Source organism: Vipera ursinii (genome assembly GCF_947247035.1).
Source record: "Vipera ursinii genome assembly, chromosome: 5".
In the NCBI taxonomy this organism is placed as follows: domain Eukaryota; kingdom Metazoa; phylum Chordata; class Lepidosauria; order Squamata; family Viperidae; genus Vipera; species Vipera ursinii.
The window spans coordinates 19,452,891-19,477,011 of NC_139518.1; the positions used below are offsets into that span (position 1 = coordinate 19,452,891).

General features: G+C 39.2%; 1 protein-coding gene across 1 annotated transcript in view; it reads left to right on the forward strand.

Moving 5' to 3' along the window:
- SI (sucrase-isomaltase) overlaps nucleotides 1–24,121 on the forward strand; it is a 132,996-nt gene that overhangs the window by 86,765 nt on the left and 22,110 nt on the right. Inside the window, exons 28-37 of the mRNA XM_083364319.1 lie at nucleotides 1,196–1,364; nucleotides 3,326–3,422; nucleotides 8,127–8,239; nucleotides 8,351–8,476; nucleotides 8,966–9,094; nucleotides 13,528–13,635; nucleotides 16,549–16,611; nucleotides 18,893–19,027; nucleotides 19,865–19,949; nucleotides 20,317–20,455. Coding sequence (XP_083220445.1) covers nucleotides 1,196–1,364; nucleotides 3,326–3,422; nucleotides 8,127–8,239; nucleotides 8,351–8,476; nucleotides 8,966–9,094; nucleotides 13,528–13,635; nucleotides 16,549–16,611; nucleotides 18,893–19,027; nucleotides 19,865–19,949; nucleotides 20,317–20,455 — 1,164 coding nt within the window. The remainder of the gene's footprint in view (nucleotides 1–1,195; nucleotides 1,365–3,325; nucleotides 3,423–8,126; nucleotides 8,240–8,350; nucleotides 8,477–8,965; nucleotides 9,095–13,527; nucleotides 13,636–16,548; nucleotides 16,612–18,892; nucleotides 19,028–19,864; nucleotides 19,950–20,316; nucleotides 20,456–24,121) is intronic.

The following is a 24,121-nucleotide window of genomic DNA, read 5'->3' on the forward strand; positions in this document are numbered from 1 at the left end:
GACTTGCTTTGCTTTTGCTTGAGTATGTTTTGTTTCTCATCCAAGAAGCTTCTTTACTTCTGAACTGAGAAGCAAAATGTCTTCAAGCAAAAACAAAGGAAGTCCAGTTGCCTTTTGAAAAAGCACTTTTGGTAAATGGAGGAAATGAAAGAAAGAACAAGGAAGAGTACACATAGATATCTGGGAATTATAAATGCAGCATTTGGAAAACTAAAGCTCAGAATGATCTACAAAGCAGATAAAAATGCTAAGAAAAAGAAATTGGGCTTCTCCAGATAAATGTATCAAAATTATGGAAATAATAAAATAATAACTTTAAATTATAGGAAAGCAGATCGCAACTGTGTGTAACAAAAAAACTTCTTGAGAGTCGGAAGAGTTTGACAGTTAAATCAGTTCCACAGAAAATTGGGGATTGTTTTTCGCTTGAGCTGTTTAGTTGGAGGCTACATTTATTTTCAATTCCTGCACTGAGCGGGACTTAAACTTGGCCTAAGTCCAACTCTATGATTTTCCAAAATGTTAAAATACAGGTGCAAATGCTTAGCGTTGTTGATCTTTATCATGGTATATAGGAGATGAGTGCTATTACAGTTCTATAAGCTGCTTGTATTTCTGCCTCACAAAAGTGTCCAGTGGTTTTAATCTACAGCTATCAATGTCCTGGCTTGTTTCAATTCTGGGTCTCTTGTCATCAGTTACCTTTCAAGAAGATGTCAGTTCTCTAGGAGAGCTTTCTAAACCCAGAGAATTGTTTCAAGGTTTGAATGCAATGCAATTTTAAAATTCAGTGATGAATCAGAGATGCACAGGAATGAAGTTGATAGCTCAAGAATATATAAAATGGAAAAGCTGCAATTTTTCTCAAGAACAGTCACTATAGAGTACTCTTTTTGTTTTAATATCCCAAGGAAAGAACTTTGTGTTTTGATGATATTAGAAAATGTCAACAAGTATTTGCTCTGTCTGCAAGAGCAATGACATTTTACTGCAAGGTAGAAAAATCCCTATTTTATTATAGCCACACACTTCTTTCTTTTTTTTTCTAATAGCTGGTATATTTTTTCATCCGGCAAATGATCAAAAACTCAACAACTTCGTATTGTGTTACTATTCCTGTGTTTTAGTATTGTTTATTGTTCAGTTATAGTTTGAAATTTAATCATTTTCCAATTACAAACTTTTTTTCTTATAGCTGGGATTCCCAGTTACCTGGCTTCACCTTCAGTGATATGTTCATTCAGATTTCAACTCGCCTACCTTCACAGTTTGTATATGGGTTTGGGGAAACAGAGCATAAACAATTCCAGCATGAAATGAATTGGAAAACTTGGCCAATGTTTGCAAGGGATCAGTCTCCCGGAGTAAGTCTTTCTTTCTTGATAGAATTACCTTTACTTATTTATTGTAGATTTTAACTAAGTAAAGAGGCTAAATTAATGTCTCACTGTTCTTTTAAAATGAAATGTATACACTTATTTAGCATTCTTGTACATCACTGTATTTTGCAATGGCTCCAGGCAGTTAGTAACATAACAAAAGGCATATTAAAAGTCTACAGTAGTCAATATTGATAATCAATAAATTAAATTAAAATGGCCATGCTAGTGAGTAATAATAAATGAAACCATTCGTGTGTTACAATTTTTATTGTTTTATTGTTTTATTTTTTTGTACTTAGACTGCTTAGAATATAATCAATTCTAAATAAAATAAATCAAGTAAAAAAGTAAGTACAAAGTATTACAGTATATGACAAAAACATACAGTCAAACTACAATTGTCTGGAAAAGTTCCACCTTTATCAATTTCTAGAAAGTGGTTAATAATGGGGCAAGTTCACATGAGGGGAGACTATCCCACAGTACCAAACCACATCACAGAATTGACTGCCCAGCTTCAGTCCCCCCTCACTTTGGGAATCAGCAAAAGTTTTTCATAGAATATATAATAGCATAGATGAAGTAGAAAAGGGAGTTCTGCATGCCCAGGTAAATACAGTAGGGCTTTATAGGTCAAAGCATTACTTGAATTTGGTGAATTTGGAATGAGCTTGGAAATCTACTAGCAATATTGTAGCATTGGTGTAATAGTTCTCAATTTGTTGTTGTTTGTTGCGAAGTCATGTCCGACCCATCGTGACCCTATGGACAACGTTCCTCCAGGCCTTCCTGTCCTCTACCATCTTCTGGAGTCCATTTAAGCTCATGCCTACTGCTTCAGTGACTCCATCCAGCCACCTCATTCTCTGTCGTCCCCTTCTTCTCTTGCCTTCAATCTTTCCCAGCATTAGGCTCTTCTCCAGTGAGTCCTTCCTTCTCATTAGGTGGCCAAAGTATTTGAGTTTCAGCTTCAGGATCTGGTCTTCTAAAGAGCAATCAGGGTTGATCTCTTCTAGGACTGACCAGTTTGAATGCCTTGCAGTCCAAGGGACTCACAGGAGTCTTCTCCAGCACCATAGTTCAAAGGCCTCAATTCTTTGGCGCTCAGCACTAATTAGTAAGCAAGCCACTATATTCCATAGCAATTATCACAGCCAAGCGGGCTTCAAAAGCAGGCTAGTAGAACACTTTGCAGCAATTTAGCCAAATAATAACGAGGTAACGTGTAATTTTATGAACTCCCTGTACACCTCATAGGGCTGCCCCTGAAGCTATACCAAATCCTCTTGGCCATATTTCCACCAGCCCATCCAGCAATTACTCTGAGTCCAGAATGACCTCCATCTTATAAATCTACTTCTCACAGGTAGTGCTTCCTTTTTAAGGAGTGGAAAGCACAATAACCAAGTAGCAACTCCTTGGGTTCATGCTTCAGGGATCAACATACGTTTGTCCTATCCAATCCCAATCCTAACTATTTCCAAACATCAGGACCAGCCCGTAGGCTATGCAGTCTTAAGTATCATTTACATACTGAGCACACTTCACCTTAAACCAATAGATGACTTCTTCCATTGTCTTCAAGTGGATGTTGAAAACTAATAGGAGAGGATTAACCCACGAGGCATCCTTAAAACTATTTAACCACGCTTCCCACAAAAACAATGCCTGGAGCCACTCTCTAAGATAAGAGTGGCACCATTGCAGAATATTGTTCTAGATCCCCAGCTGGAAGGCAGTTCAGAAGGATTTCAATGGTGATGGCATCAAAGATAGCCAAGAAATCTAAAATATTCACACTTTACTCAGGTCCACACAAAATATGCTGTATTGAGAATGTAATTTATTGTATTCCATTGATATTCACAGGCTGGCAATAAAATATATATGCTAAACAATGCATTTAATTATGACATTTTTTAAACAAATCTTTATGCCCATAGTATAGATTTAACACTTATGGAGTTCACCCTTTTTATATGGCCTTGGAAGAGGATGGCAATGCTCATGGAGTCCTATTGTTGAACAGTAATGGAATGGGTAAGCTTTTGTTCATTTCCTAGTGTCTGTTCTTAACTAATATAATGAATATTATATTGGTGAACATTAATTCATAGGCCAAATCAGTTCTTATTTTCTTGCTCAGTCTGAAATATTTATCCATCTGCAAGCAAATAGCTAAAACAATCATATATATATATATATATATATATATATATATATATATATATATATATATATATATATATATATATATATATATATATATATATATATATATATATATATATATATTTGTTTTCTGAGGTTTTCGCGGGTGTTCGTATGTGCATCTTTGGTTATTCGGGTTTTTCCCCGCGTAGAACTAAAGGTGTAGGGGCGACGTTTCGACGGAATCCCATCCGTCATCATCAGGCTGGTGGCTTCTTCTTCCTTCTTCTGGGAGAAGCATGTGGCTGTTTGTTCCTCTTTTTTAAACTGCCAGAGGGGGTGTGTTCTGTGGGTGGTGTGCTCTGATTGGGTGGGGGAGTAAGTGTGTTCTGATTGGGTGGGAGTGTGTTTTGAATGGTGGGTGTGTTCTGATTGGGTGGGGGTGTGTTTTGAGTGGATGGGCTGGTCTCAGCTGCCAGCCTTAGACCTGAGCTGGTGAGTTGTGCTGCTTTTGTTCGGCTTCGTGTTTGTGGTGGTGCCATGTTTTTATAGTGGGTGTCAGTTTGCTTATTGTGTGGTTTGGAGTGGTTTAAAGTGGCTGATGTTGCAGCTGTAGTTAGGTTTCTGTTTTGTGGTTGTGCCTCGTTATCATTGTGGGTTCGGATTTGCTTTTTGAATGGTTGTGTGGTGGTGATGTCATGTGGTGTTATCATGAGTTTGGGTCTATCATTCTTGGTGGTTGGGACTCGTCTGTCAATCAAGGCGGGTTTCCAAATGGTTGGTAGGCGAGAGGTATCATCTCGTTTGTTTATGCTGTGGGGGCGTTTTTCTATCTCAATGGCTTCTCTGATTATTCTGTTGTTAAAATGTTCAATTTTGGCGATAGTTTTGGTTTTTTTAAAATCAATTTCATGTCCCGTGGCTTCAAAGTGTTGGACCAGGGATGAAGTTTGTTCTCCTTTTCTGAGTGAGTTTTTGTGCTCTTCAATGCGTGCACTTATTCTTCTGTTGGTCTGTCCGATGTATGTGGTGGGGCAGGTGGTGCATGGGATTTCGTATACTCCTTGGTTTTCTAAGCCAATTATGTCCTTGGGGTTTCTTAGGATGGTGGATATTTTTCTGTCTGTGTAGAATGCTGTTTTAATGTTGTGTTTTTGGAGGACCTTACTGATTCTGTCTGTGGTCCCTTTTAAGTATGGGAGGAGGGCTTTGCCATTTTCTTGTTCTCTGTCTTGGGTTTTTGTGGGTGTCTCTCTTCAGATTAAGTTGGTAATCGTGTTTCTTTGGAATCCATTGGCTGTTAGTACATTAGTGAGAGTGTGTAGTTCGGTTTTTTGGTGTTGTTCATCAGCTAGGTGTTTTGTTCTGGAGATGAGTGTCTTGGCTACGGAGTTGATCTGTGCTGGGTGGTGGTGTGAGAGTGCGTTCAGATAGCGGTTTTTGTGTGTTTTTTTATGGTAGATAGTGTGTCCTAGGGAGCCATTGGATTTCTTGTAGACTAAGACATCAAGGAAGGGGAGTTGATTGTTAGCTTCTGTTTCCATAGTGAATTGTATTTTGGGGTGTAGGCTATTGAGGTGTGTGAGGAAGTCATCCAGTTTTTCTTTGCCGTGTGGCCAGATTACGAAGGTGTCATCTACGTATCTGAGCCAGAGTTTGGGTTTGTGGTTGGATTTTTCTAGAGCGAGGGTTTCAAAGTGTTCCATGTAGAGGTTTGCGATGACAGGTGAAAGGGGTGATCCCATGGGTGCTCCTTCCATTTGTTTGTATCTTTGTCCATTGTAGATGAAGTATGTGTTAGATAGGCAGTGGTTGGTCAGATCTAGGATGTGTTTTGGGGGGTTGTATTTATTTAGGATAGCTGTCAAGGCTTCTTTGATTGGCACTTGGGTGAAGAGGGATACGACATCGAAGCTCACAAGTAGGTCACAGGGCTGTAAGTTTAGTTTACATATGATCTCTATGAATTGGAATGAATCTTGTACGTGTGAGGTGATGGAATTTGCGTAAGGCTGTAGTTGTTTGGCAAGAAATTTGGCTAGATTTTGTAGAGGTGAGCCTATGGAGCTGACTATGGGTCTGAGTGGGGTTCCTTCTTTGTGTATCTTGGGCAGACCATAGAGCTTAGGACATCTGGATGATTTTTCTCTGGGAATGATTGTTTTCTGGATCTCTTCACTGATGGGGGTGGCTTTTATTTTGGATTTTGTGGTTTTTTCCAGGTAGGTGGTGGGATCTGTCTTGAGGAGTTTGTATGTGGAGTCTTGGAGTAGGTTGGATAATTTGGTATGGTAGTCAGATGAGTTCATTACCACCGTGGCGTTGCCTTTGTCTGCTGGCAGAATGATTATGCTGGTGTCATTTTTTAGGTTAAGTAGTGCTGTCTGTTCCTCTTTGGGTAAGTTGCTTTTGGGTGGTTTGCTGGTGCAGAGGATGTTGGTCACTTCGAGTCTGATTTTGTTGGCGTCATCAGGGTTAATTTTGGTCAGGCTGGATTCGACTCCGCATATAATGGTTTCCGTGGGAATGTGTTTGGGAGCGACTGCAAAATTAAATCCTTTAGACAGGACGTTGGTTTTGGCTTTGGTGAGAATCCTATCTGAGATGTTGTGCACAGTTTGTTTCATGTGTTGCTGTGAGAGAGGAGGGGTTTGTTTCTGGCGTTCCTTTAGTCTTCGGAGTTTATTGGTGTGTGTGTCTGTTTTGTAGGCAGTCTCTGTTTCAGCTCTCCAGACAGCGATTTGTTTGAATTTGTCCCAAAGTGTGGGGTGGATCTTGTTGCTGAGTTTGAGGTGAAGTGTGAGGAGGTCTCTGTTGATTCGGTCCAGGAGGAATCTTTTTGTGTGGAGTTCATTTCTGATTAGGGCCAGTTCAGTTCTTATCAGGATGTGTTTGATGGCTGCAGAGTTGGAGTGGAATTTCAATTGGAAGGATGTGGGGATTAAATTTTGATCTCGGCAGTTGCGTAGGAATGTGAGGTCACACAGAATGGAAGCTCTTCGTACTTCGAGTTTTTCATAGGTCCTAGTTAGCTGGTGGATTTCCTCCCCGTAGAGGTAAGATATTTGTTTTCTGAGGTTTTCGCGGGTGTTCGTATGTGCATCTTTGGTTATTCGGGTTTTTCCCCACGCAGAACTAAAGGTGTAGGGGCGACGTTTCGACGGAATCCCATCCGTCATCATCAGGCTGGTGGCTTCTTCTTCCTTCTTCTGGGAGAAGCATGTGGCTGTTTGTTCCTCTTTTTTAAACTGCCAGAGGGGGTGTGTTCTGTGGGTGGAGGTGTGCTCTGATTGGGTGGGGGAGTAAGTGTGTTCTGATTGGGTGGGAGTGTGTTTTGAATAGTGGGTGTGTTCTGATTGGGTGGGGGTGTGTTTTGAGTGGATGGGCTGGTCTCAGCTGCCAGCCTTAGACCTGAGCTGGTGAGTTGTGCTGCTTTTGTTCGGCTTCGTGTTTGTGGTGGTGCCATGTTTTTATAGTGGGTGTCAGTTTGCTTATTGTGTGGTTTGGAGGGGTTTAAAGTGGATTGACAGACAAGTCCCAACCACCAAGAATGATAGACCCAAAATCATGATAACACCACAGGACATCACCACCACACAACCATTCAAAAAGCAAATCCGAACCCACAATGATAACGAGGCACAACCACAAAACAGAAACCTAACTACAGCTGCAACATCAGCCACTCAAAACACACCCCCACCCAATCAGAACACACCCACCATTCAAAACACACTCCCACCCAATCAGAACACACTTACTCCCCCACCCAATCAGAGCACACCTCCACCCACAGAACACACCCCCTCTGGCAGTTTAAAAAAGAGGAACAAACAGCCACATGCTTCTCCCAGAAGAAGGAAGCAGAAGCCACCAGCCTGATGATGATGGATGGGATTCCGTCGAAACGTCGCCCCTACACCTTTAGTTCTACGCGGGGAAAAACCCGAATAACCAAAGATCCACATACGAACACCCGCGAAAACCTCAGAAAACATATATATGCAATCAGCCCTGGTTCGAATCTCAGAAGGGTATGGCTGGCTGAGGACGACTAAGGAGTCAGAAATGCATCCCAGTTTCCCTTTAATTCTTTGTTAGTAATTTACACACACACACACACACACACACACACACACACACACACACACACACACATATATATATATATATATATATATATATATATATATATATATATATATATATATATATATATATATATATAAATATATAAATATATATAAATATTTGTGATGGCATATAAATCTGCCATCACAAATGTGACACTGTATGTCTGTTTTTAGCATATGTTATTTCAAGTTAAACAACAGATTACTATTATTTGTGAAATAGCTTAGGCAAAGCAAATAATTTGATACAGTTACCTGGTTCCTCTTGCTGGGAAATGTCTCAGATGAGATACAACACATTTCCTGTGATTTCAAGGGAGAAGATTGTACATCAGGCTGCTCATCTCGGAGGTGAAATGACAGAGGAGTGATTTTCATTTTTATTGTTTGATTTTTTTATTTTATATAACAGTACTTTCAGGTGCTATGTAATATTTATTTCCCCTTTGTGAATTTTCAGAGGTAAAATTCCAGCCAACTCCTGCTTTAACCTACCGTACCATTGGAGGAATTTTGGACTTTTACATGGTTTTGGGTCCAACTCCAGAACAAGTTGTTCAAAAATATACTGCAGTAAGAACTCTTATTACAAAAATTCTACTCTAAAATGTGATTATAACATTCCTTATTATGCCAACAAAACATAGAACATATAATCCCTATTTCCTTTTGGTTTTTTATTAGCTCGTTGGACGTCCAGTTTTACCTCCATATTGGGGTTTGGGATTCCAGTTGTGTCGATATGGCTACAAAGATGATGCAGAAATATCTGAATTGTATGATAACATGAAAGCAGCTAACATATCATATGTAAGTTATTCAAAAATGAGCATTTTTTTCACAGCTTTCTATCCAAAAAAGGAGAATGTTATGAAATTACTTGAGTTAGTTTCATATGAATAAGAAGCTATGCATTATCATTATGCTAAATTATGGTAGTATGAAACAAAAACTTTTCTAGAGCTGCTAAAACACCTAAAAGCTCTGGATAAATATTTGAAAAGTCAGCAATTCAAAAGAAATGTTAAAATAGAAAGAGATTAAATGTCAGTCTGACAAAGTTATAATATCAGTTATTTCTTATGGATAATAACAGCACTACCGGTCTAAAAACAAACGTGTACTGGATTTAACAGAAGTTCTAAAAAAAACAAATGTTAGTGATGCAGTAGTCTTTTGTTCTTTGATGTTTCATTTATTTTGTTTATTTGTTTGTTTGTTTATTTGAAAATGAATAGTTTATAATGGGTTTGTTATTAAAAATGCACATCACTTCACAAAATTATCTGTTTTCCTTAGGATGTACAATATGCCGATATTGACTACATGGAGCGGCAGTTGGATTTCACTTTAAGTCCCAATTTTGCAAATCTTCCAGCTCTGATTAACAGAATAAAAAAGGATGGAATGAGATTTGTCATCATTTTGGTAAGCGCTCTTCATTAATTGTTCAGACTAGTTGCTTAATCTAACAACAACACAGACACAATTATCCATCCATCCATCCATCCATCCATCCATCCATCCATCCATTGATCCCAGTTATGACAATGTGTATCTCTGGATGGCTTTCTTTGCTTTTTTAGATATCTGAGCACATTAGTAATTTCCTAGGGTTTCCTAAGACTTAAGAAATATTTCATCCCTCTTTGGTTGTGTAAAGTTGTTGATTATTTTCTCTAAAGTCATTTCTCTGATTCTCTACACATAAGGATATTTTTTAATGCAAAATTATCATAACAGTAATTTGATTGTGATTGATGGTTGTCTGGCTGTGGGGGGTGGCCATACAACCGTGTTGCAGGCCAGGCCTGGGTCTGACGGCGTTCGGGGGGAGCGGGTTGTGGTTACATCTGGGGCTCTGGAGCGGGTCGTGGGATTACCGATTCCCACGACACTGGGGTATGGCAGCAGGCGTATGGACAGAGGGCCGTATCGTTACCGGGAGGGCCGTCTCCGCTGTTTGCGAGCGGTGAGGCGCTCCGACCCTCTGGTTCTTCCCCGAGGTGCCGGGAGTGAGGATGTGCAGCCTCCTGAGCTCCGGCTGGTGTACCTGAATGCCAGGTCCGTGGTTAATAAGGCTCCCCTTGTGCGGGATCTGGTGGAGGGTGAGCATGCGGACCTGGCTTGTATCACCGAGACCTGGTTGGGTCCAGAGGGTGGGGTCCCTTTGGTTGACCTTTGCCCACCAGGTTTCCGAGCGTTACACCAGCCTTGGGCTCAAGGTAGGGGCGGGGGAGTGGCGGTTGTTATTAGGGAGACCTTATGTCCGCAGGAGACCACCGTTCCTCAGATAGTCGGGTGTGAGTCTCTCTTTTTGAGGTTTGGTTCGGGGGCGCAGTTGGGCTTGCTGCTGGTGTACGTTTCGCCTAGTCACACAGCGGCAGCCCTGCCCGTGCTACTCGATGTCCTCTCCGGTTTGGTGATTGAGTTCCCCAAACTTCTAGTTTTGGGTGACTTCAATCTACCATCCCTGGGAGGGTCATCTGAGTTAGCCCGGGAGTTCATGGCTTCCATGACAGCCATGGACCTGACGCAGGTAATTTCTGAACCAACTCATGAGGGAGGCCACACCCTTGACTTGGTTTTTTTATCTGGACGGTGGTTGGATGATCTTGGTGGGGGCTCTCCATTTATTATGCCCCTGTCATGGACCGATCATCACCTCCTGCGGCTGGTCTTCCGTCTTGCCACCCCCCACCGTGGGGATGCGGAACCAACTAGATGGTACCGCCCCAGACGCTTAATGGACCCTCTCGGGTTCCAGGCAGCGCTGGGATCCCCACCTGCCTCCGTCGCTCACAGCTCGGCGGATGCCTTAGTGGAAGCCTGGGAAAGGGCAGCCACTGAGGCACTGGACCGAGTTGTACCCCTGCAGCCCCTGACCCGGTGCAGATCCCATCGAGCTCCATGGTTCTCCGCGGAGCTCCGGGAGATGAAGCGTTGGAAACGGGGCCTAGAGAGCTGCTGGAGGTCCAGCCGATCCGAATCCAACCGGTTGCGGTTAAGAACCTATATTAGGTCTTATCTCACAGCGATGAGGGCAGCGAGGTGCAATTACTTCTCTGCCCTCATCGCGTCCGCAGATAATCGCCCGGCCGCCCTGTTTAGGGTGACTCGCTCCCTCCTTAATCAGGAGGTGAGGGAGGATCCCTTGCAGGGTGGTGCTGAGGAGTTTGGTCAACATCTGTCGGATAAAATCGCTCGGATTCGGACCGGTTTGGACTCCAGCTGGGCAGAGTCTGACGATCAGGACACGGGCGGTCTTGTCAATGTTATCTGGGAGGAGTTTGATTCTGTGACCCCTGATGAAGTGGACAGGATTATGGGGAGGTTGAGCTCCACCACATGTTTATTGGATCCGTGCCCTTCCTGGCTGGTTTATGCAGCCAGGGAGAGGACACGAGGCTGGTTCCAGGCGGTGATATCTGCTTCTTTGAGTGAGGGTAATTTCCCCACTGTCTTGAAGGAGGTGGTGGTGAGACCTCTCCTCAAGAAGCCTGCCTTGGACCCAGCTGTCTTGAACAACTTTCGTCCAGTCTCCAACCTTCGCTTTCTTGCGAAGGTTGTTGAGAGTGTAGTGGCGCATCAGCTCCCTCTGGTCCTGGATGAAGCGGATTATCTGGACCCGTACCAATCGGGTTTCAGGCCCGGGTACAGCACGGAGACGGCATTGGTCGCTCTGGTGAATGATCTCTGGAGGGCCCGGGATAGGGGATATTCCTCTGTCCTGGTCCTATTAGACCTCTCGGCGGCTTTCGATACCATCGACCATGGTATCCTGCTGCGGCGTCTCAGGGGAGTGGGAGGCACAGTTCTTCGGTGGTTCTCCTCCTATCTCCTGGGACGTTCGCAGTCGGTGTTGGCAGGGGGGCAGAGATCGGCCCCTAGGTCTCTCGTTTGTGGAGTTCCTCAGGGTTCGGTTCTCTCGCCTCTCCTGTTCAACATCTACATGAAACCGCTGGGTGAGATCATTCGTGGTTTTGGAGTTGGGTATCATCAATATGCTGATGATACCCAACTTTTCATTTCGACCCCAAACCACCCCAGTGATGCCCTCGCTGTGATGTCCCGTTGCCTGGAGGCGGTTCGGGTCTGGATGGGGAGGAACAGACTTCAACTCAACCCTGACAAGACTGAGTGGCTGTACATTCCGGCATCCCAGGACATTCAAAACGTTCCATCACTTTCTATGGGGGGTGAGTCTTTACCCCCCGTAGATAGGGCTCACAACTTGGGAGTCCTCCTTGATGCACGGCTCACCTTAGAAGATCATGTAGTAGCCGTGACCAGGGGGGCTTTCGCACAGGTTCGCCTGGTGCGGCAGTTGCAGCCCTATCTAGACTGGGATGCCCTGTGTACGGTCACTCATGTGCTCGTGACCTCTCGTCTTGACTATTGCAATGCTCTCTACATGGGGCTTCCCTTGAAGACCACTCGGAGGCTCCAACTGGTACAGAATGCGGCCGCGAGAGTTGTCTTGGGAGTTTCCCGGTACTCCCATGTTACACCTTTGCTCCGCGAGCTGCATTGGTTACCAGTTGTCTTCCGGGTGAGGTTCAAGGTCTTAGTGATGGTTTTTAAGTCCTTACATGGCATGGGTCCGGAATACCTCGGGGACCACCTGCTGCCGGCGTCAACTCCCCTCCGCCCCATGCGTTCCCACAGAGAGGGCCTCCTCAGGGTGCCTCCAGTCAGAGAATGTCGGCTGGTGGCCCCCAGGGGGAGGGCCTTCTCTGTGGGCGCTCCGGCTTTGTGGAACCAGCTGCCAGTTGAGCTCCGGATGGCACCGGATCTCCACTCCTTCCTTCGCGGGTTAAAGACCCATTTATTTGAACAAGCTGGCCTGGCCTGATGGGGAATCACTTAGGGTTTTAATATTTATATATATTTTTATTGTTTTTATTGTGGGCAATAATTTAATTCTTTTTTAATTTTTGTATTTTTGTAGTTTTAAGATATGCCCTGTTCACCGCCCTGAGTCCTTCGGGAGAAGGGCGGTATAAAAATTTAATAAATAATAATAATAATAATGTTGGAATACTAAATCTAAGCACAGAGGTTTCTCCTGTGTCCTGTTTCCATTTTGACCATAGTAAATGTATAAATTCTCTTAAATTCAATCTTTACTTCAGTTAAGATTTGAAGGAAATACTGCTTCTAAGAAAAAGGGAATTAGCTATATCTTTTTGTTCTCTTCTACTTCACAGTCCCATTTACACATTCTAACTTTTCACTATAGAGTAGGTTGTGAGGAAAGTCTATAGAGCTTGCTCCTACAGACCAGAAGTGGAAATACATTTGGACAATGTGAAGTTCTTCCATGTGAAATGTGTGTTGCCTCCTGTAACATAGTCTTTCTATATCAGGGTGACTCCCAAACTGTCAGGAAAATCTTTCAATAATCCCTTCCATTTATTTGACCTCATCATAGCAGTCTAGAACTCCAGTTTGGTGTAATGGTTAAAACATCAGGCTAGAAAGAGCGAGATTATGAATTCTAGTCCTGCCTTAGGTACAAAGCTAGCTGACTGATGTTGGGTCACTCTCTCTTATATGTAGAAATGACAAACCACTTCTCAAAAATCTTGCCAAGAAAACTGAAGGAACTTGTCCAGGCAATCACCAGGCATCAACAATAATCAGAAAGAAAGAAAGAAAGAAAGAAAGAAAGAAAGAAAGAAAGAAAGAAAGAAAGAAAGAAAGAAAGAAAGAAAGAAAGAAAGAAAGAAAGAAAGAAAGAAAGAAGTTATATTTGTCATTTCCACAGCTGTTATATTTCCACTATAGGATTGCCTGTGCTGTATGTTGGACTTCCTAGATTTAGATATAAATCTAAAGAGCATACTGTTTCATTTCAGGATCCAGCCATCTCAGGAAATGAAACTGATTACCCTGCTTTCACCAGAGGACTTCAGGATGATGTTTTCATTAAGTGGCCTAATAGCAATGATATTGTGTGGGGGAAGGTAATATTTTATAATAGTAATTTTGTGCCTTGCCTTTATGCCAAAGAATAGCACTCAATATAGCTAACAATTTTCCTTCCTTCCTTCCTTCCTTCCTTCCTTCCTTCCTTCCTTCCTTCCTTCCTTCCTTCCTTCCTTCCTTCTTTCCTTGTATCCATAGCAGAACATCCAGATTCAGCCTTGGTTTCATTCCATTCAGCATTAACCTTGTGAACTCTCAAGTTTCCTCCTTCCGTTATATATTCAAGATGGACAGTATTTAATATTTATTTGTTATGTAATGTAGGGGTGTGGGTCTATACATATGTTGTATATAGTATGGTTAGGTGTGTGTCATGTATGTGTTTCACTTTGAGAGCAGGCAACTAAATTTCATTTTGTTGTGTGCCGTTGTGCCCACAGTAAAAAAAAATGACAAAAAAGATTATCTTATCATCTTATCTTATCTTATCTTATCTTATCTTATCTTATCTTATCTTATCTTATCTTATCTTATCTTATCTTATCTTATCTTATCTTATCTTATCACCTCACCTCACCTCACCTCACCTCACCTCACCTTATCCTTCCTTCCTTCCTTCCTCCCTTCCTCCCTTCTTCCCTTCCTTCTTTCTTAGAAGATGCCCAATTTAATTAATTCTGGACAGCTAATGACACAAACAACCAATAAAAAATATTTCCAGTAAGATGGCATGGTCTGATAAAATAGAATCAAACAAGTAAGAAAAAGAACAAGGTCTGATCATAAAAAATAGCCAAAGAAAACTATTCCTCATGTTCCAGGTCTTAGGGAAATAAACATATCCCCGAGAATAATTTCATCTTCAGATTTTCAGTCCGAACAAGACTAAGAACTCTAAGATGTTTGACCTGATGATTCCATAGATCTTTAATCTTTGATTGTGGATATGATGGCACTATCACAGGCAGATCCAGTGTACAATCTGGGTGTTCTTCTGGACTTGTGGCTGTTGCTTGGAGAGCAGGTGGCAGACATGAATAGGAGGAACTTTGCATGATTATACATCACTTGCACTCATTCCTATACTGTGTGAAGTCTGTTCATAGTCGCTCAGACCTTTGTGATTTTCAGACTGGATACTGAAACATGCTGTTCATGGGTTTGCCCTTGAAGAACTTTCAGAAACATCAGCTGATGCAGCAGCAAGTGTCGCAGGCAGTATATTGCATTGGTTATTCAGCACTGTGAGTTAAAGTGTGTTTCTGGGTGCAACTCAAAGTGCTGGTTACCACCTGTAAGGTCATTCATGGCTTGGGACTGGTTTCTTATAGGACTTCACAGATACTGTTAGTTTATGAAAGTCAGTTAGCAGGGGCCAAAAGGAGAGTCTTTTTTGTCATGGTGCCCACCCTTTGGAAGACTATTGTCTGTGTGATTAGGTTAGCTCTTTGCTAGTGGCTTTGTGTGCCCTTGAAAACCAGATTTTGGGCCTGGGTTGGAGACCCTTGGTGTGCAATATAGCCCATTGTAATTTTATGATTTGCTCAGCTGTCTATTATTATATTATGCATTTTATTGGTTTTATCTATTTTATTACTTGCCACCTAGAGTCACATATTCTATGTGAAATGGGTATACACAAGTCAAGTTAACAAATATGCAAGATCCAGAAACAAATATGTATCCAGAAACACAATTAGCAGACAAGATAGATTTGTACAAAGTCCTTCCAGTAGGAGTCATGAGTCTAAGAGGACCCATAACTGTGCACCAACACTGATGGAGTGCTTACCTCATCCAATACCAGAGATGGAAAATCTTCTGTAGTCTTGCTAGGTCTGAGTCAAAGAGAAACTCTGAAGAACAGATCTTGGGAAGAACAGATAGGACTGGAATGTGGCATGAATATCAAATACTAAGGCTGCCTTCTCCGAAAGCAGCCCTTCCTGTTTCTGTTACATTTGCTATGCCTCTCATAGCTATATTGTGATTTTCGGCCATTTCCTCCTACAAAGCATCAACTTCCCTTGACTCTTGCTAATGTTCTGCATTTCAAAACACCCTACCTTGCAACCAGATAACATACTTCTCAAAATAAGCAACTAGCCCAGACATCCAGGGTATTTTATCATACTGCTCAACAGTCTGAAAGCTGTTCAGCCAACCTACTTCCCACTACCACTTATGTTGTTCACATCAATATCCCACCTTCTCCACGCTTGCCTGCATTGCTGTAGGAAAAGAAAAAAATCTTTCCCACTGAGAGATAACTACTATAGTTGTACCCTTCACTGATCTCAGAGCAGACAGCAGCAACAAAAATATAAAAAAGAAAGAAAGAAAGAAAGAAAGAAAGAAAGAAAGAAAGAAAGAAAGAAAGAAAGAAAGAAAGAAAGAAACTGTCAAAAGCTGAAACATTTAAGGCAGATTCCAGATCCTTTTCTATGCAAGAGAAAAACAATAACCAACATAGCTGCTGTATTATGCATGCCAACTACATGACAGCTGGAAGCTACAATTGTTGTTTGGTTTTTTTTCTTTTTTTTGCTGGAGCACCCATATGTTCCTACTCCCAATACTGAACAGCCCCATCATCCATATCTCTAAATTCTTTGCCCACAAAGGATACTTGCATCCCCATTCCCTCCATTGCTCAGCTAAGAACTCAATCCAGGGCAGATGCCAAGCCATCATCACCATTTTTGCTGAGTAAAAAGGATTCAAATGTTCCCAGTTGCACTACAATCTCGTCAACAACCAAGCTGAAGGATCTCTAGCTTAGAGTCACAACTGCCTTATCCCCTTTGCCTTATTTTTTATGTAATTTCCCTTATTTTGGTAACAATGAAAGGCAAAAGTTTTTTGACAATGGATTATTTGTAAGAAGAAATCTTCCTCTCCTTTAATTAACTCATAAAGCTAATTATTTTCAAATGTTCTTTTTATTTTAGGTGTGGCCATATCTTCCTGATGTTGTTGTAAATTCATCACTTAGCTGGGATGATAAAGTGAAAGTAAGTGTAATTTATTCATGCACTGCTTTGGTAAAAAGATTCCAAGCAATTTTTTATACTAATAAAACTTAACAGAAATTTTAGTAGTAATAGTAGCAGCAATTATAGCAAAAACCAATATAACTTCAGTCACATTGTTGAAAATCTGCAATTGGAAGAAGCTGGATGAATGTACTCTGATCTGTAGGTTGTTGGAGGAAGTACAATCTCTGAATGCCTGAATGGCCAATTTTCTAGTTTATTTTGAGATAGATTAAATTTCGATTAAAAATCACAAAGCTTGTACCTCATGGGGAAATATTATGAGAAAAACACAGCGAAGTTGTTGCTCCCTGAATCTCACAGCAATAGATACAAAGGTTAAAATTCAAAGAACTTTGAAACTCATTTATAACGCCATTGGAATTTATGTACATCCTTTCACAATACCCCCAATGATGAGGCAAAGTATCTTAGTTAACTTGTATAGTATTTAATACCAATGTCTGCTATTAAATACCAGCTGCTAGGATACAGCAGTGGAAAAGAATTGTTGACACAGAATGTTTGACCCATTGACCTGATTCAGCAGGCTTTTCTTTCATACTTACTGCATGGGAAGAGTTTCATTAAAAGTCTGGGATTTTGTCAGAAAACAATTCTAGTGTAGAAACATTCAAAACCTTATTGTTTTTTTATCATTCCAAACATGCTTCCTGACACACATTTACTCATAAGTAAGCTCTGCAAATTTTTCAGTTACTTATTGGAATTGGGTAAGTGTAGTTTAATAATAATAATAAAAAGGATTAGGGTGATATGATAGCAGTGTTCCAATATCTAAAGGGCTGCCACAAAGAAGAGAGTGCCAACCTATTCTCCAAAGTATCTGAAGGTAGACCGAGAAGCAATGGATGGAAACTAATCAATGAGAAAACCAATAAAAATAAATTTCCTGAACAATTAATCAGTGGGGGCTTGCCTTCAGAAGCTGTGGGTGTTCCATCACTGGAGATTTCTGAGAAGAGAATGGACAACTACTTGTCTGAAATGATATAGAGAAGACTTCCAAGGTCCCTTCCTATTCTGTTATTCCAGGAACAGAATTATAAAGATTCCAGAGAGCCTTAAGAAATTATTTAAAGGGCAGTGTTTGGGGGTTTTTTTGTCATAGAACGCACCAGAACAGAGTTCAGGCACCGTTTTTTGATGGATTTTCCAAGTTTTAAAAATAACTTTTGAAAATTTTGATGTTTGGTCCATGTGGACTTGAAACGCCCTGTTGAATGTAGCAGATTAGCGGCAAAATCATTAAAATGGTGCATGTGGGCTGATTATATGTGGAGTCCGATGTATGTGTACTTCGTCTGCACTGGTTGTGATGGTGCTGCTTGGCTTTGTGGCACTGCTCGGCTTGTGATTGGTCATGTGGTTGCGCACTGAGTGCTTACTGCGGGTGATGATCGTTATGTTTCATTACACAATTGACATGTGTGGGTGTGTGTACAGCAATTGACTATGTAGAAAGGTAAATAATGTCTTTATTTTAAAAAAAATCATTGGTGAATTGAAAATCTTTTTAAACTTTTTAGTGTAAAAGTGTGACCCCAAATTTAAAAATGAAACCACCAGTCCTGCTAAGAACTGAATATATAATTTTTAAAAATAAAAGATTAACAAGATGCGTGTTCTGGCACCTTTTTTCTTACAAAAAAACCCACTGTTAAAGATTATGCATAAAATTATGGATATGTTATATGAAGCAAGCACAGAGTGTTCTTAAAATATGCAAAATGAAATGATTACATTCCTTTTCTGAAATCTTATCAACTTCTGCTCATTAGATGTGAAGAAGATATTGGATGGAATATATTGTATCACATAGATGATGTTACCTAGTTGGATAATGAAACATCTGTAAGCATAAAACCAAACTCATGGAGCACCAAAATCCCAGAGGTCAACCCTGAGCTACCAACATTCTCTTCTATTGAGATATAATATAACCTTAAAAAAAAGCATAACTAACATTCAAAATATTCCTGAAACTTTAGGTAATTAATCAGATCAAGATACTGTAGCAGTTCTTCATTTAGAAAATAGAAGTCACACACAAAGAAATAGAATTGGGCATACCTGGCCATATTAATTGTGAAATGGATTACATAATAATAGTTAATATGAATAAACAGTGTGATGAAACTGCACAAAAGGTAAATGCTATAGACTGTATCAACAGAGGTTTACTTTCTAATACATGGGATGTTTTATTTTCTTTTTCACATTTTCTGCTCTTCTTCAGTTTTACAGTGCTTGGACTGCTTTCCCAGATTTTTTTCGCAAATCTACAGCCCAGTGGTGGAAAAAAGAAATTGAAGAAGTCTACAATAACCCCATCAATCAATCACAAAGCATCAAGTTTGATGGACTATGGATTGTAGGTTCCTGTCTTGTATAATGTTTTATCTGATAAATTTAGTAACATTATTTCCAGTTCACGCTTTCTACATTAATCAGTGTTTTCAGACACCACATTTAACAGTAACAAAAATATTATTTTAAGACTATAAACTATACTTCTGGGGAGCTTCGTAATTCCCACAATTTTTCTGTTCCCAATTATTCCTAAGCTAACTCATTTGGAAGACTTTAAGTTAGGGAAATGGACCTAAAATATAGAAAATTGATAAATAACTAAATAACTAACTGAATGAATGAATGAATGAATGAATGAATGAATGAATGAATAAATAAATAAATAAATAAATAAATAAATAAATAAATAAATAAATAAATAAATAAATAAATAAATAAATAAATAAAGCAGATGAAATGCATTATGAGGTCATTGATTTTGGTGTTTTTTACTAGTACAAATGAGTAGATCCATTTAGAATCCAAATCTCATTTATGTCCCATTTCAATATGTTAATCCATAAATCTATGATATTCCATTTCATATATGCACTGATTTATATATAACACACTTAAATATCCTGTAGAGCCTTCTAAATCAAGAAGTCCAGGCAGTTCAAATGAATATAAAGGTTTATTGCAAGCTTATGCTTTCTACAGGAATATGTACTAATGCACTGCCTATTTGCTAATGGTCAATTTCTGCTATCATGGACTTTACAGTTTACTTCATCATAGCACATCATTTGCATAATTTTACAAATGGTATAAACTAGAAAGTAGCAGGTATACACTTCATAAAATGTTAGTGAAATATTTTAATAACAGTCTCTGTGTCTTATTTGTTTTACAATTTAAGGATATGAATGAACCTGCAAGTTTTGTCAATGGTGCAGTTACTGGTTGTAGGAACTCTGAACTAAATAATCCTATATATATGCCAGGTAATTATCATTATAACACTGTATTCTAATTTTTTGGAATGTTGGTAAATTTGAGGCCAAAATATCAACATGCCAGAATTTAGATTAAGCCAAACTTTCTAAAATGATTTTTTTTAGATTCAGTCAGACACATGATTCTGGTAAAAAATATTTTGGAAATAGTGCTATTCTATCTCTTCTATGTACCTTTGGCTGAGTTCTCTCACAAATTTATTATGCACATTGTGCATGCTACATTTCACTGATGTGAAATCACTATACGTCAAGCCATGTAAAACATTTTACCTAAAAAAGTAGAAATTTACAGACAGATATATCTGGTTCTGTTAACTTCCTTGAATTTATTTATTTATTATTATTTTTTCAGACATTCTGGGAAAACATGTGGGACTGAATGAAAAAACTATGTGTATGGAAAGTGAACAAATTCTGCCTGATGGAAACCCAGTTCGACATTACGATGTCCACAATTTATATGGATGGTCGCAAACTAAGCCTACCTATGAGTAAGTTATCTTTCTCTGAGTAGTAGCATCACTTTAATAGTTATTTAGTAGTAGTTATAGAAGTTGTTCCATTTAATAAATAGAATCCTAGTTTACTAGAGTTAATTTGCATGAGAGATTAAAAGTTTATACATGTACAGTATCTTAGTTTAATTATTTGATGTTGTTGTTTCATATAATAACATTTAAATGTGTATTTCTTTAAATTTCTCTTCAATGGTTCAAATATTTTAACATTATAGCTAGAGTCAGGGCTTTTTTGTCATAGAACGCACCGGAACGGAGTTCTGACACCTTTTTTCAATGGATTTTCCAGAGTTGCATTCTTTTTCTATTGTTTCCCTCCTATCCTCATTTGTTTTTTTAAAATGCCCCACTGGTGGTACGGTGTGAGTGGGGTCCCCTCCGGTGCTGTCTGCCTCCTCTAGGAGGAGCCATAAGGCTCTGGAGCACCACAGCCAGAGCGTGGCTTGATTGGCTGGGTTGGACCATGTGGTGTGGAAGCCAATGGTGGCGGTGGGAGACACATAAACATGGAGGCCATCTTTCACGAGAGGGTGAGTGAGCCTTTTGCCCTCCCTGACAGAAGGTGGGGTGTGAGGTTAAAAAGAGGCGAAGCAAGAGGAAAGAAAGGCGGCTGGCGTAGAAGCTTGCCCGACAGCAAAACTTTGCTGTTTAGGTTCCTTGGGTAGTTCAAAGGCTACAAAAATCTCTTTTTAGTCTTTTATACTTTATACGCAAACTGCAAAAGGGAAGAATAAGAATAAAGCTAATGTCTTGTGATTTTGAGGTATTATTATTATTAATAATAATATATATTAATTCTGTATTGGTCAGATGTAAAGGTAGACCTACAGTATGAGGTTTAATCAGATCTATTTATTAAATTGGGTTTAACTTAAAGGTAAATTAAAAGTAATCTGTTCACTGACAAAGTTTCAATTTTAATTTGTTTCAAGTCAATATCCATATTAAACTCCAAATGTAAATTTTTCCACCTTGTTTGACAACTTCTTAAAAATAATTCAGTCTATTACAAGCAACCAAATTTTGTTTTATTGGGCCAATTTCATTCCACATAGAAAGCTGACATTTTCACTCATTAAACTAAATGGGTATGCCAGTGGTAAATATCCCAAAAGATTAATAAAATGCCTTCTTGCAATTTAAAGCCACACAGTGCATGGTAACATTAATAGTATTAACTTACATTGAACAAAATCCTAGTCTTTTAGATACACTAAAAATTGAAGGTTTTTTTTTCAACCTCAAAGATAAACCTTGTAGGGTAGGTAAGGTGGGTTGTATGACGTGTGTGAGTTCCCGTACTTTTTTTTTTTTAGAAAAAAAGCACTGGCTAGAGTTATAGGATAAATTGCATGATAGACACCTGCAGTTGAATATTTGTTGAAAATGATATATTAGGGATAGGGGAAATCAAATGAAATTAACAGATGGAATATAGTTTTTAGAAATGAATTGTTAAGGAGAGTTTTATAAATGTCACCCAGACAACATTCTGTTTTATAAAGATTTATGTTATTTATGTTAAAAATTCTAACAAAATATATACAAGAAAATGAATATTTATTGAAAATGAACTGAGTTTCTGAGATTTAATTTTATTATAGACCCATGTCTATAATAAAAATTGCTGACTATAACTGGCATATTCAATAACGTAATACTGAGGGCAAGAGATCATACATTTTTAATTTTTATGTTTCTATCCTGCTCTTACTTCAAGGAATTCCTTGGCAATTTAACAAAGCCTAGCAGAAATATCCTTTCCATAGACCAGATATCAAACAAATCATCTTAGGCATATTTGTCATTTCTTAATATTAGGCTGTACAGCATTTTACAATATAGTTTGGTATCTGAAAATCCCAGAGGACTACTTTCTAAATTTACCACTTGGATCCCTTGTATTTATAAGGAGGAAATTATCTTTAGTTATGAGTAATGTACAAAAGTTAGGCTAAGCTATAACTTACATACAAAGTTGGCCTAAGATACTTTGCTGTCTGAGATAAGGGGCTACTGCCATTTCATGGATTGAATATTTCTTCAATACTGATGACAGAATTCTCTCTCTTTTTTTTGAAAGTAGCAGACTAGTTAGGAGGAACAAGCCATAACTGCAACTCTACAAACACAGCATACTGTAGTCACTTTTTCAAAATAATAATAATATATCTTACATTATATGGTTTACTAGAAAGGTTCTGGATATGCACAAGGGATGTTCGGCTATATTGAAATCTGTGCTCATCTATGAAATTTGCTCTGTTTCCCAGTAATAACATTATTAAGAAAGAGAATGTCCCCTCTGTCCAATTTAGCCATTCCAGAGAAAAAAAGTTAATTTCCTAGGTACCATGAGTACTATACAACTGCAACCTTCAAAAGAACCTGGGTGCCATTGGGACATTTACCTTTCCACTTTGACTAGCATTTTATGCTTTGCTGTCTTCTTACTAAATATGCAAGAATATTGGGACAGAATATTAAGAGACCCAGCTATTCAGCTAGTTGTGAGTAATTATTTGTACATATTTCCTCTGTAAAATTTTATGAAGTTGCTGACCTGTTTCTAAAATAAAATGGTCAAGCTAATATTCTGAATACAGCTCAACATGGATGTTTATGCCCATGTCACCAAATTTTCTCTTGTCCTGGTGCTTTCAGATACAGTTTATTGAGTTTATGAGATGGATTCATTTTGAAACATAATCCGCAAAGGCCAACTTGAGACACTCCTGTGTGGATGAACCAACCATGAACTGCAATAAAAAGGGCTCTGCCATTCATTGATGACATGAAACAATTTTCAACTTCTCAATATGCCATTAAGAGTGTAGCACAAGGAATTGGAGAAGAAAATAACCTCTTGTTCCAAGCTTAGTTTGTGATGGACTGCTTTAATTAAAAAGCTGGTATTGTTTGGCTAGGATTCCATGTAGGATGTGCAGAATGATTGTTTTAAATTAAGTGCTCTGTATACTTGTTCGTAAATTAATAATCTTAGCAATTCACTTTTTTAAAAAATCAAACAAAGAGGGGCAAGAGGGTAGATATAATGGAAAGAAACCGAAAAATACTACTGCTTTAACAATGCATTTTGTCTGTTCCCAGACCTCTTTATGACACACTAATTCCTGATTGAGATACTTTGTGTTTGAAACAATGGCAGATCTAAGGATAATATACCTAGGTTTTTTACCCTGCAATTCACAGTAAAAATAGCCTTCCCCCCAAATTAATTATAGTGATCCAAGTTTCATATTGCCACAAAAAGTGCGAAAAACATCACAGTATTCATCTGGTACATTCTAACATTTCACTGACAATCCGAACTTTTACAAAACTGCTGATGAGAAAGGAATGAATTTCAGATTTGCCTATTGCTAGCTGGATCAAATATTACTTAAATGTCATCAGCAAACAATAATTCAGCACTAGATGTAATGATACCTTAGATGAAACTGAAGATGAAGGATCATATTTTGGGTTTGTGGGTGTGGGTGTGCGCGTTTGCACTTCCTTCAAAAGAATGGTAACAAAGGGAATAAATGACAGGTTCATGTTACTCTTATTTATTTATGAAATCTTTCCTGATTTATCTTGTCCTTCACTCCAGGATAAATCCTATTCTGAAACTGC